Source organism: Haliotis rufescens, unplaced genomic scaffold (assembly GCF_023055435.1).
Source record: "Haliotis rufescens isolate VD_foot unplaced genomic scaffold, xgHalRufe1.0.p SCAF_21, whole genome shotgun sequence".
Taxonomy (NCBI): Eukaryota; Metazoa; Mollusca; class Gastropoda; order Lepetellida; family Haliotidae; genus Haliotis; species Haliotis rufescens.
Window position 1 is genome coordinate 4,937,709 of NW_025963902.1, and position 14,867 is coordinate 4,952,575.

A 14,867-nucleotide genomic window follows, 5' to 3' on the forward strand; every position below is an offset into this window, starting at 1 on the left:
CACGGCTAAGGCTATAATAAATTAATTGCATCATCCACTATTTTTTCGAAAGTGGGGAGGGAGGCATTTTATTTTTTATGTTTTATTTTCTATTAAAGTCATCAAGTTGAAGACTGGACACCTTGGTATGAACAATAGATGACTGAAATAACAAAGATCATTTTAATAAACATTGGTTTCAACAGTAGCAGTCGGAAGTATCTGTATCAAACCATTTTCGTTTTCCCTGCCCCAACTCGTACTCGTGTGTTTATGAATTTATCGTCAACTGACGTTAACTTGTACCCCACAGGCAAACTTGCTGAAGAGTCATAGACTCTGGCAGAGGACAGGCATGCCAGCCTTAATGGTTACACAACTTCTTGTATTTTCAAAATAGCAAGCACCATCTTGACAGCTGGCAGCAAGCAGACGATGGGCAGGAAGGCACCAAGGAGTCGGTTGTAGACCAGTTTTCGGTACGTCGTAAACATGAAATGGTTGTTTGACAGCTGATGTTGTTACAGAGCTCTGAACATATCACTGGGGCAAATAAAATTAATTTGTCAGGGGGTTTAGTCGTGAGACGGACGGGGATGATTATCTAGCAATTAATTTATTATGGCATAACGGTTAACTTTCTAAATAGTAGTAAATGAAAAAAATCTCATAATGAGAAAATGCCTTTATCTGACAGATGAACTTTTCTGGAACACAATATTTTAATACATTTTTAGAGGTGGGGCCCCATATGGAAATTCAAACAATGTATTAATATCTGTACTGATGTTTATCTTGAGGTGAGGCGAGGTGAAATCGCATTCAAGATTTTTGGACTAACATAGCAAAGTGTCTGTGTCTCTCTGTGTGCATGCGTATGGCTTTGTGTCTTTGTGTCTTGTTTTATCATCTTATGTCGAGCGCCAGGCAGGGTAACAACAAGTACTATTTTTTAAATCACTATGGTATGATGCAGCTGGGGATCGACCCACAGACCTTCTGCTCTCCAGCCAGACACCCTATCCACTAGACTATGGAGACAGTCCCTGTGTACATTGACAGTCACTGAGACTGATGAAGCAACAATGTAGTGACACCAGCATCATCACCATCCCTGGCCTACCTGAGCTTGAGCATGTTGTTTCTTGGAGGCCTTTCCCACAATGAAGATCTGTGATACTCCCACACCCAGTTCCTTGTACAGGGAGATGTCCTTGCTGGAGCCATACGCTGACTTGTACACTATCTGGGCCTGGAACAATATGGATATCAACTATATAACAGTTTTTCAAGGAGATATCCTTGCTGGAGCCATACGCTGACTTGTACACTATCTGGGCCTGGAATAACAAGGATATCAACTATATAACAGTTGCACAGGGAGATATCCTTGCTGGAGCCATACGCTGACTTGTACACTATCTGGGCCTGGAACAATATGGATATCAACTATATAACAGTTGTACAGGGAGATGTCCTTGCTGGAGCCATACGCTGACTTGTACACTATCTGGGCCTGGAACAATATGGATATCAACTATATAACAGTTTTTCAAGGAGATATCCTTGCTGGAGCCATACGCTGACTTGTACACTATCTGGGCCTGGAATAACAAGGATATCAACTATATAACAGTTGCACAGGGAGATATCCTTGCTGGAGCCATACGCTGACTTGTACACTATCTGGGCCTAGAATAACAAGGATATCAACTATATAACAGTTGCACAGGGAGATATCCTTGCTGGAGCCATATGCTGACTTGTACACTATCTGGGCCTGGACAACATGGATATCAACTATATAATACATGTACAGGGAGATATCCTTGCTGGAGCCATACGCTGACTTGTACACTATCTGGGCCTGGAACAATATGGATATCAACTATATAACAGTTTTTCAAGGAGATATCCTTGCTGGAGCCATACGCTGACTTGTACACTATCTGGGCCTGGAATAACAAGGATATCAACTATATAACAGTTGCACAGGGAGATATCCTTGCTGGAGCCATACGCTGACTTGTACACTATCTGGGCCTGGAACAATATGGATATCAACTATATAACAGTTGTACAGGGAGATGTCCTTGCTGGAGCCATACGCTGACTTGTACACTATCTGGGCCTGGAACAATATGGATATCAACTATATAACAGTTTTTCAAGGAGATATCCTTGCTGGAGCCATACGCTGACTTGTACACTATCTGGGCCTAGAATAACAAGGATATCAACTATATAACAGTTGTACAGGGAGATATCCTTGCTGGAGCCATAAGCTGACTTGTACACTATCTGGGCCTAGAATAACAAGGATATCAACTATATAACAGTTGCACAGGGAGATATCCTTGCTGGAGCCATATGCTGACTTGTACACTATCTGGGCCTGGACAACATGGATATCAACTATATAATACATGTACAGGGAGATATCCTTGCTGGAGCCATACGCTGACTTGTACACTATCTGGGCCTAGAATAACAAGGATATCAACTATATAACAGTTGCACAGGGAGATATCCTTGCTGGAGCCATATGCTGACTTGTACACTATCTGGGCCTGGACAACATGGATATCAACTATATAACAGTTGTACAGGGAGATATCCTTGCTGGAGCCATACACTGACTTGTGTACTATCTGGGCCTTGCTAAGTCTGTGTTAAGGTATGGGAGTTACAATCACCTTGGTGCCAAGATCGCTTTATACAAAGGTACCCTAACAATATGGATATCAACAATTTACAGTTGTACAGTGACATTGTCACATTGAGGTAAATTACTGTATTTTCTTGAGTACAGTGCGCACTTGTTCTCCAAAAAACACAGCTGTGTAGAAGGGGTACCGCATTATACACGAAATAATAAGTTTTGATATTTTTTTCCCCATGGAAAGATATTACTGTGAGCACGTAACACCGGAAATACCATGTCAACAATCCAAACTGAAGTATGCAAATTAATCATGTAATTACACTGTCCGGTTATAAAAAGTGTTCTTTATATATCTGGACTATGTATGTAACTTATTTCATTAATTTTATTCAAAATTCCTTTTAATATTGTTTTAATTAATTTCGGCGAAATCGTGTGTGAAGTGATCAGAAGATCGCACAACTCACCGTTATTAACAGCAACCACGGTCAGATTACCGCTATTGACGCCTTGAAACGAACATTAGTTGACAGAGACATACAATGTATATCATAAATGCCATACTTTGACTTGTTAAAAGTCATATTTGTTATAGTTTGACGATTCTGTGTCAACACGTAGTTCTTGCGATCACGCGATCACGTGCACGGGAGCCTTGACGGTGACTGGTCAGACTGGTTCCATGTGAAAAATAAAAACCGGCAATAGCGATCAGCTGCTTTGCTTCGGGTTATTATTATTTAAAATATGTTTAGTAAAAGCTGCAACTAAATTAACAAGATATTGGGATATATTATTCCTGATAAAAAAAATAGTTTCAGATACAATTTTTACCGATCCTTGCATTAAAATCCTGTAAAGTTATATCATTGGGTCTGTCTTGACCGAATCACCGGTAGATTCCAAGAAAACGTGTGTACAGCTGATTGCTGTTTCCGGCTTAGTTTACGAGAAAATACACAAGGTAATCTTAATCCCTGGATGTAAAACAATGCCTAGCAGAAAAAAAAATACAATTTATATGGTAAATAAACATGTTTGGTGGTTTTTTTTCTCAAATTTCGAATTTGTACTGACCAAGTTTCTCATCACCCGTTCATTTACCGGAATTCGCTGAAGGGGTAGATCTACGGTGTAATTTTTTTCTGCGCTTGACATTCAATTTTTTTCTTTAAAAATACTGAAACCGCTAGAGGGGGGTGCGCATTATACATGGGTGCGCACTTTACTCAAGAAAATACGGTAATTAATCTTGTCTCATTAGCAGTATCACACTCATAAACTTTGCCACATTCCTGCCTTATATATTCTCAACAAGATCATCTCGAGAATTCACATGATGTGAATCTCAATTGCATTATATTTCGAAAGTATTGTTGTACTTTGTATTTTAAACTAACATGGCTTGAATTTAACAATATAACCAGTGAACAGTGAATTACCTCATTCTGCAAAGCTTTGAGATAATTGAGCTTCTGTCGAAGTGGGTCCTTGGAGAAGCCGTCCATGAATGCGACCATGCCGTGTGGAAAGTTGTGGTTGGCCAGCCAGGACACCACCTTCCTGTGCTGCATGTCCGGCCGCGCCGTCACGTACATGATCAGGTAGCCCAGCTCCTGCCAGTGTCTGAAACAACATCACCCTACAGTAAAACATTCTCCTAGGACAGTGTCATGGTCTAGTAAATATATCTGCCGTGCCGTCACGTACATGATCAGGTAGCCCAGCTCTGCCAGTGTCTGAAACAACATCACCCTACAGTAAAACATTCTCCTAGGACAGCGTCAAGGTCTAGTAAATATATCTGCCATCATATACATGATCAGGTAGCCCAGCTCCTGCCAGTGTCTGAAACAACATCACCCTACAGTAAAACATTCTCCTAGGACAGCGTCAAGGTCTAGTAAATATATCTGCCGTGCCGTCACGTACATGATCAGGTAGCCCAGCTCTGCCAGTGTCTGACACCACATCACCCTACAGTAAAACATTCTCCTAGGACAGTGTCATGATCATTGCCACTTGTATTTAGTCTCTGCCACGCTGACACATGCATGATCAGATAGCCCAGCTCCTCAATAATACATGGCTTACCAATCTCTAAGACAAGCGATTGTAAAAACAGTTGATGATCACTCGAAATTGTTGATTCCGAAAGCAGAATCATTCTACTCCTGGAATCAAGAGATTAGAGTGATTTCTCCATTACATGTTATTATGGGCATATAAATAGTTGACACTTGTAGCATACTTATGGAAGCTGATAAATGTGAAGGTTGTCACTGTAGAATGGGAGAACACTGCCATGGTGCTTGATGCAATGGTGGAGATTGTGGCATTGTGACCCTCTAGTACAGGGATATTTTATTACAGACATTTACTAGACCATTGCTAGTCAGGCCCTATTAACTCTCCTGAGTTGTATATCAAGTCACATGATAATTTAGATCTGGAAGCCGTTCAGCAGTCTTCAATGATGACCTTTAACTAAACCAGTGCAGACATATGTACCTGACAACATCAACCGCCCCTGCTCTGACTTTCGGGTCCTTGCCCATGATGCTGACACTGGCGGTGAAGGAACCATCGATGCTGAAGATGACAGTTTCTGTCTTCGGGGGAAGCACCGTCAGGTAAAAATCACATGATGTGTGGTCACCCCTGAAAAGTAAATAAATATTACTACACTGGGATTTGTAGGAATTAGATGCTGATAGATTGTAATTGGAGAGGCAGGGAAGGAGGTAAGGAGGGAGGTATGGATGGAAGAAGGGAGGGAGGGAGTGATGAAGTCAGGAAGGGATGAATGAAGGGAGAGAGGGAGGGGGACATAGGGAGGGAGGTATAGATGGATGGAAGAAGGGAGGGAGGGAGTGATGAAGTCAGGAAGGGATGAATGAAGGGAGAGAAGGAGGGAGGACGTAGGGAGGGAGGTATAGATGGATGGAAGGAGGGAGGGAGGGATGAAAGATGGGAGAGAGAAAGGGAGGATGGATGAAGGGAAGGATGGAGAAAGTAAGGGCGCCACCCACAAGGGCGTCCTTCAAATGTCACTTCCTCAGAACCCAAGCTGTTTAATCTTCTTATTCATCATGTCATGATTGCAACAGCCCAGGAGTTATCAAGAAGCTATGTAATTGTTATTCTTACTTGACAATCATCTTGACAGGGTACATCCCCTGACTGAGCCTCTTCTCTGTGGGTATCTCAAACACGAGTCGACCATGTCCATCCGTCACCTCAGTGCCGATAAACACCCAATCCCCAGATGGAGGCTGGGTCATTATGTAAACATCAACCTGTGACAAAATACATTGTAGATATACCCCTCAACAAAACACCCACACTGCACACTTGCTCCTTTTGTCCAAGGGGGTAAGAACTGCATGTGTTCAACGTAAATAACTGTAAAATTGCCACTAAACAATAAAAGGTCTTTTTCAGAAGGCACTGATTTCTATTGTCAGTTTATATAGTATCCACTGTGCTTTAACTGGCAACGAGGTATAGGATACGGAAGTTGAGTCACCTAAGACACAGCAGAAAGGAACATTTTACTATCTAAATCAACAATGTCTCATGGCTAGTCAATCTGTTGATGTGACTGACGATAAGCCATGAAATCCTTGTCTTTGAAAACAACAAATGTTATCACTAAAAGAAAAAATATTAGCACAAGTCACTTTAAGATCATATGTTCAACATTATCTGTAATATATCTGAACCATTAGTAACAAGTCCAAAAGAGAGCAGGGCTCAGTAATACCCCCGACCTCGACTCCAACATGCAAAAAGCAATACATGTATTTCCTCAGAAAATCCACTTATCGCAATCTAACTTTGCACTGTTATTGGTACAGAAACTAGCCCAGATGGAAAAGAATTCATGGGAAGTAGTTTTCAAGTCATAGGTCGCACAAATGTTGAAGTAAAAAGAAATTCTAAGTTCAAAACATGAAAAAAATCAAACTCAAACTTTGCACTGCTACTCTCCTTCAACGAGTGAGTTGCTGCCAACACCCACCTTCTCCCCTGTCAGCGAGGTGATGTCCAGAGAGCCATACATGAACTTCCCAGACAACACCTGGGTCTTGTCCTCCAACACAATCACATCATTCGCTCGGTGGTTGGGCTGTAGGTTCTGAAACAGTGTATCATGGATATAGATGCAGCTTTCTAAATTAAGGGGCGTCTTGGAATCCTTGAGCTTTTATGTTATAGAAGCAGTGTATGACTCTAGTCTCAAGCCTAGTCTAGTTAAATTCTGTTCAGTCTGTTCAGATGATGACACTAAAACACAGCCAAGTCAGTTAGTCTGTCCACTCCTAGTCTCACAACTGACATCATACAAAGTATGGGGGCACGGGTGGCCCAGTTGTCTAAGGCGCTGCGATTTGCTGTGCAGAGTTACGTTCCTTGGGAGCGCCAGAAACCTATGATCGTGGGTTCGAATCCCAGTTTGCTCCAATTATGTTTCTAGGTTTGTCAGCACCATACCTGTGCTCATGGGTTTCACCAAAGTAGAAAATGTCTATGACCTGAATCACTTTGGGTATTTCCTCCCACATTAAGATGACACGCTGTGATATGACTGGAACACTGTTCAAAGCGGTGTTAAACCTAAGTCACTTACTCACTCATATAAAGTACATGTATCCCACACAATCAGAGATATCAGAGAAATACGTTTCATTTAGTCTCGCTATGAGTATTCATTTGCTCAGCTAGAATACAATATTCATTCAAAAGGGACAGATAATTTGCAGTCCTTTGAAGCTCGTAGGTTATTCTCCAAATAAAGTCAAGTAAATAATGCCATTCACTGGAAGTAATACAAAATCAATGTCAAGTATAAGTTGTCTCCCCTTAGACCATACACTTCTCCCATACCATTATTACTGAACAGAAATAGCTGCAGTTGTCCCGGCCTTACCCTGACTTTGATGGTAGTTCTTCGCTTGAGCCACTTCTCACGAGGGTGAGCCAAGGTGAAGGTCGACACCGCTCCCCTGGCGGTGCGGTCAGTGTCGGCTACAGCATCATGTCGCAAAACCTGTGCAGGGATCAGTCTCATATCATTCATCACTTACAGCAAATGTTTTCACTGATCGATCACAATCAACAGACTTAGATTAAACCAGCAACAGAGGGCTAACCTTACTGTTACTAGCAGGGGTCCGGAAACCGTCATATGCACCGGACATGTCCGATTGGGAAACTCAAATGTCCGTTTTAAAATATTGCTTACCGGACATTTTCAAAAGTATTGTCCGGACATTCTTAAATTTTGACCGGACATGATCAACAGTTAGGACTGAGCAGTTTCTGTCTGCAGTTGCAACACAATGAAGATTAACTACACTAACAAGCTTTGTTTGTTTTGATTGCTGTAAATACATCGTACCTACATGATAGTCCAATCGGTCAATCACTGTAATAGGCAATAAACTGAGTTGACACTGATTAATCGAGGATTAATTAATGAGAACAACTTGTTAATTTGAGTGAAAGGTGTTTACAACTGTACATTAATACCTTGCATCATCAATGTACCTCATTATCCTCACAATGCTACGATACGTAACCTCAGACAAGAAGCGAAAGCGTGACGACAGCCAGTCGACCGATGCAGATCAGTCGAGCGGATCTGCCAAACCCTCAAAGTCTGGACGATCATTTTGTAAGTCGTGGCTAACAACTTTCACTTGGTTGACATACAATGAGGATTTGCAGATTTTATTGTTTTCAGTAGCTAGTCGTATATTGAATCTTGATTGACCGCCATTTTGCTTTCTCGGACGATCGATATCCAATTTTTTTATGGTCAATAAATAAGTACAGATGAAAAAAGTATCAAATAACTATTGCTTTCAACGATATTTTAGTATTTGTGATTAAATTATCTGTCTTGTTTTTAAAAAAATCTTTAGTTTAAAAAAAATAATTCCCGTGAGGTCACGTGATAACCAAATATGGGATAATAGTCTCGATCCAAATGTTACAACGCGTACACTTGAGCAGACTCATGAATATAACTCATGAATATTAATTAGACCGTTCACTACGTTACCAGATCGTTATTATAACAGAAACAAACGTATTTTTTCCATGTAAATCTAAAATGATATTATTTGTTATTAATTGTCCGGTGAATTAAACAATTTAAATTGAAACAATTCATAATTCATCATATTATGAATACGTAAACTTGTAATGTGTGTGAAAAGTCGTACTAAAATACGCTATTTGAAGGGGGCGTGGCCTAAATGCAAATGTCCGATTGGGATTTTAAATTTTCCGGACCCCTGGTTACTAGCCTCCATAGACTAGCCATTCTATCAGGACAAGAAGAACCAATTCTTGATCCTCCTAGCCTGAGTGAGTGAATATTGCCTTTAGAGCCCACTCAGCAATAACAGAGTGTGACCAGGGCTGACAGTGCATAATCTAGATCAAACAATCCGGTGCATGAAGAATAGCCCCAGTGAATTTGCTGGAGACAAATGGAAAAGGACATTAGTAAATTTTCAATAGTGCATTCTCCTATATGATAACAAAATAAAATATCATTAGGACAATTTGTAGGTGAGGTGAGGTGAAATAGGGTTTAACGTCGCGTCTAAGATTATTGCACTTATATAGAGACGTGCATGCATGTGTATGTATGTGTGTGGCTGCTTGTCCGGACTGATGTCGATTTATAGTGCTAGCTCACTGAGATACCATGCCGCAGTTTAACATGAATACCCCACTCAGACACAGTATACTGACTCCGAGCCGACCAGTCCTTGTTTTAGCCCCTTAATGCCGAGCGCCAGACAGGGTAACAACAAGTACCATCTTTTAATTTGACACCTTTTGGTATGACACGGCCGGGAATCGAACCCTGGACCTTCCACTCTCTGGGCAGACGCTCTACCACTAGACCACGGAGGCGGTTAGGACAATTTGTAAGACAACCAGGCAATGTCGTAGAAAATGAATCGTTCTGAAAGTCTGGGGCCTCCTGAGACGTGTAATGAATCTTTATGAAGCCAGTCTACTGTTATTTCTTGGTTTGAAGATTTAAATAGAAATCATACTTGTCGGATGGGGAAAAAAAGAAACATCATTGAAATTTCTATATTCTTCACAAAGTTTCCACACAAACATTTTGCTACTTGTGCAGTATTAGATAAGCTGGTTTAGTCGGTCTTGTATTGCAAAGAACGCAGAATCACTTTGTGGTGATATCGTAAGACTGCCTTCGTGAAACAATAGATTCAATCTTTCACCCTGTTTAGATGTGGGGGATCCGTAAACCAATAAAAGAGCATCACCTGATTTTCGGTCTTGAAGTGTAATGACCTGTGCAACCAGCTGACTAATGTAACTCCAAGCAGTGTTTGAAATAATTTTGTTCGCCGCACTCAGCAATATTACAGCTATATGACGGCGGTCTGTAAATAATCAAGTCTTGCCCAGACAATCCAGTGATTAATATCATGAGCATCGATCCACGTAATTGGGATCGATGACATGCATCAACCAAGTCAGCGAGCCTGACAACCCGATCCCGTTTGTCGCATTTTACGACAAGCATAGTCGCTTTTTACGGCAAGCATGGGTTGCTGAAGACCTATTCTACCCTGGAATCTTCACGGGTCTTGAAATAATTTTAAAACCCAACAAGACAGTCGGGCAGGTACCCATAAATGTTGCATGCCCATCTTCAAAGTAACCTGCTCGCATTCAGACAATACTGAATTTCAATGTATCCTTACCTACTGAATATGTTTTCTGATTATGTCTTAATATCAATCCCAATATACTAAAATTAAGACTAGATTGACCAATGAAAGCATAGTTACTTCCTTTCATCTACCATTAATAATGGATCGCCGACTACGGTATGAGAAAAATCCCGAAAAATAAGAGACAAATTGTGTCTTGATTCAGTTGAAATAATCCAAACAATTAATAAAGTATTGAGGGTTATGATACATAACTGAATGCGTACGAAGTCTTAAAATTATCTGCCAGACATCTGGGCAGGTGGAGGCAAATTTCATGCAGCCCGAAAGAAAAGTCACCATCCGCGGGCAGGTGGCCAGGCAGTTATTTCGGACCAAGTACCTGTCTGAGGATGAAGGCGACAACGTCTGTAGACTCCCAGAAGCTGGCGTGGAAGAGGTGAGGTAGGGCGTTGGTCGGGAACGAATGGAGAACCTCGGGGCAGTACAACACAAAGTCGATACGCTTCGTACCCCACCAGCGACTTGTCACTGAAAACACAAACAATTAGTGCACTCAAACACATCTGTGTTAATAAAATATTCATAGTTTTACAATCCTGCTGGTTCTAATACCATAAGAATTTCAAGTTTCGATCACATACTGCATTGTATTTTAGAGTCTTCAGGACACACCACAGTTACTAAAATGGGGCTGTATTCTCTCTGATGTCGGAACACACAATAAGTGAATAACAATAACTGAAATTGGTTATCTCCCCTACCCCCGTTGTGGCATCAGACACTTAGACTGGTGCTATATTCTCTCTGATGGTGGTACCTGCTAGACTGGTGCTATACTCTCTCTGATGGTGGTACCTGCTAGACTTGTGCTTTACTCTCTCTGATGGTGGTACCTGCTAGGTTGGTGCTATATTCTCTCTGATGTCGGTACCTGCTAGACTGGAGCTACACTCTCTCTGATGGTGGTACCTGCTAGGTTGGTGCTATACTCTCTCTGATGGTTGTAACTGGTAGACTGGTGCTATATTCTCTCTGATGTCAGTACCTGCTAGACTTGTGCTATACTCTCTCTGATGTCGGTTCCCGCTAGACTGCTGTTATAATCTCTCTGATGTCGGTACCTGCTAGACTTGTGCTATATTCTCTCTGATGTCGGTACCTGCTAGACTGGTGCTATATTCTCTCTGATGGTGGTACCTGCTAGACTGCTGTTATAATCTCTCTGATGTCAGTACCTGCTAGACTGGTGCTATATTCTCTCTGATGTCGGTACCTACTAGACTGGTGCTATATTCTCTCTGATGGTGGTACCTGCTAGACTGGTGCTATATTCTCTCTGATGTCGGTACCTGCTAGACTGGTGCTATACTTTCTCTGATGTCGGTACCTGCTAGACTTGTGTTATACTCTCTCTGATGGTGGTACCTGCTAGACTGGTGCTATACTCTCTCTGATGGTGGTACCTACTAGACTGGTGCTATATTCTCTCTGATGGTCGTACCTGCTAGACTGGTGCTATATTCTCTCTGATGTCGGTACCTGCTAGACTGGTGCTATACTCTCTCTGATGGTGGTACCTGCTAGACTGGTGTTGTATTCTCTCTGATGTCGGTACCTGCTAGACTGGTGCTATACTCTCTCTGATGGTGGTACCTGCTAGACTGGTGTTGTATTCTCTCTGATGTCGGTACCTGCTAGACTGGTGCTATACTCTCTCTGATGGTGGTACCTGCTAGACTGGTGTTGTATTCTCTCTGATGTCGGTACCTACTAGACTGGTGCTATATTCTCTCTGATGGTCGTACCTGCTAGACTGGTGCTATACTTTCTCTGATGGTCGTACCTGCTAGACTGGTGCTATATTCTCTCTGATGTCTGTACCTGCTAGACTGGTGCTATACTTTCTCGGATGTCGGTACCTGCTAGACTGGTGCTATACTCTCTCTGATGTCGGTACCTACTAGACTGGTGCTATACCTTGATGCCGGTACCTGCTAGACTTGTGCAATACTCTCTCTGATGGTGGTACCTGCTAGACTGGTGCTATACTCTCTCTGATGTCGGTACCTGCTAGACTGGTGCTATATTCTCTCTGATGTCGGTACCTGCTAGACTGGTGCTATACTCTCTCTGATGGTGGTACCTGCTAGACTGGTGCTATACTCTCTCTGATGGTGGTACCTGCTAGACTGGTGCTATACTCTCTCTGATGTCGGTACCTGCTAGACTGGTGCTATATTCTCTCTGATGTCGGTACCTGCTAGACTGGTGCTATACTCTCTCTGATGGTGGTACCTGCTAGACTGGTGCTATACTCTCTCTGATGGTGGTACCTGCTAGACTGGTGCTATACTCTCTCTGATGGTGGTACCTGCTAGACTGGTGCTATACTCTCTCTGATGTCGGTACCTGCTAGACTGGTGCTATATTCTCTCTGATGTCGGTACCTGCTAGACTGGTGCTATACTCTCTCTGATGTCGTACCTGCTAGACTGGTGCTATATTCTCTCTGATGTCGGTACCTGCTAGACTGGTGCTATACTCTCTCTGATGGTGGTACCTGCTAGACTGGTGCTATACTCTCTCTGATGGTGGTACCTGCTAGACTGGTGCTATACTCTCTCTGATGGTGGTACCTGCTAGACTGGTGCTATATTCTCTCTAATAGCCACCTACCATTAGTAATACTGGTGACCGCTGTCTCCCCCACGCCCGAGGTTGTACTGGAGACGCTGGAGGTACTTGATTGTCGCTGGAGGCTCGGGTGTCCAGGCGACACGGAATGTCGATGACCATCAGTGAACAAGCTGAGGTGGTTCTGTACTGTCTCAACTAAAAAGTGAAGAAATGTGAAGGATGTTAATTTTTGGGACAAAACATGTTTTTAGGAAGGATACATATTATATGGTTTAACTCTTAGGAAAAGTACTTATGTTTCTTCATGGTAATATACAATGTAAAAAGCAGAAGAGATACCTTCAGACCTAAGAATGTGATTAGACAGGATTGCCAGGTGATTGATAATTCTTGTCCTGCTGATTATTTTCCAAAAAATTACATCGCAGGACAACTTCTGAACCCTCTCCAAGTAAAAGGAGTGAGTGAGTGAGTTGGGTTTAACGCCGCTTTTAACAGTATTCCAATTATATCACGGCGTGTCAGCTTAATGTGGGAGGAAAGCCCGAAGTGATGCAGGTCTCAGACGATTACCACTTCGGTGAAACCCATGAGCACAGGTATGGTGCTGACAAACCAAGAAACATAATCGGGGCGAACCGGGATTTGAACCCACAATCATAGGTTTCTGATGTGCCCAAGGGACGCAACTCTGCACAGCGAATCGCAGTGCCTTAGACGACCGTGCCCCCCCAAGTAAAGGGAAGTCCATACACCAGGATCCACCTGCATATAATGACAAGTCATCTATATCCCCCGCCATTTTAACACGTTATGGTCCAAGCCAGGTAACTGACCCAACATTTCTCTTAGGCCATGTCAAAATAGCTGCAATGGAAATTCTAAAATAAACATTTATAAAACTCCTTAATATCAAATGGCACCAGTTCAGTATGTGCTTTATATGTAGACATGCAATGTTTGACAAGGAAATATTTAACAGTTGATTTGTTATACTCCATAAGTGAACCCACCCTATATTAAAACTTAAATCCAACTTATTGCAATGGAAACATAAAAAATAAAAATTTATAAAACTCCTAAATAGCAAAAGGCACCAGTTCAGTATGTGTCTGGTAAACATGCAAAGTTCTGTAAGAAATTATTTAACGTTTTTTGAGTTACGCTCTGGAAACGAGCAGCACCCTTATAGAACCAAAGTCCAACTTGTTGCCATGGAAACGTAAAAAATAAAAATTTATAAAATTCCTAAATAGCAAAAGGCACCAGTTCAGCATGAGTCTGATAGACATGCAAAGTTTCGTAGAGAAATATTTAACGAGTTATGCTCCGGAAACGATTTCGCGATGCACACACGCACGCACACACGCACACACACACGCACACACACACGGACGGAACCCATTTCTATATCCTCCGCCAACTTCGTTGGGGCGGGGATAACAAGGCAGCAACTCACCAACATGAATGGGCTCCCCATCGCCGAGCGGGAACTTGCTGAATCGTGAGATCTTGATAGGTGGTACATGTCGAAAGCCTCCCTGAACGAGTGGCTCGAGGCGGATGGCGATAGGGTCGTTGGAGTGGAAGAGGTTGTACACCTGGTGGCAGGATGGCTTCAGAGGGGGACCTGGAACGAGGGAGGCATGTTAACAGTGGTCCTGGAACGAGGAGCCATGTTAAGGGTGGTCCTGGAGTGAGGGAGAAGCGTTAAGGGTGGTCCTGGAGTGAGGGAGAAGTGTTAAGGGTGGTCCTGGAGTGAGGGAGAAGTGTTAAGGGTGGTCCTGGAGTGAGGGAGAAGTGTTAAGGGTGGTCCTGGAGGGAGGGAGAAGCATTAAGGGGGGTCCTGG

The 14,867-nt window shown here is 42.4% G+C and overlaps 1 protein-coding gene across 7 annotated transcripts in view; it reads right to left on the reverse strand.

The window, feature by feature from the left end:
• Positions 1–14,867, reverse strand: part of LOC124133376 (protein retinal degeneration B-like) — a 173,992-nt gene that overhangs the window by 6,303 nt on the left and 152,822 nt on the right. For all 7 annotated transcript variants that reach the window (XM_048401145.1, XM_048401148.1, XM_048401149.1 and 4 more), the window contains 9 exons: positions 14,477–14,647; positions 13,057–13,212; positions 10,760–10,908; positions 7,578–7,697; positions 6,669–6,785; positions 5,795–5,943; positions 5,156–5,305; positions 4,087–4,270; positions 1,103–1,231 (listed from right to left, as the gene is read on the reverse strand). In XM_048401145.1, coding sequence (XP_048257102.1) covers positions 1,103–1,231; positions 4,087–4,270; positions 5,156–5,305; positions 5,795–5,943; positions 6,669–6,785; positions 7,578–7,697; positions 10,760–10,908; positions 13,057–13,212; positions 14,477–14,647 — 1,325 coding nt within the window. The remainder of the gene's footprint in view (positions 1–1,102; positions 1,232–4,086; positions 4,271–5,155; positions 5,306–5,794; positions 5,944–6,668; positions 6,786–7,577; positions 7,698–10,759; positions 10,909–13,056; positions 13,213–14,476; positions 14,648–14,867) is intronic.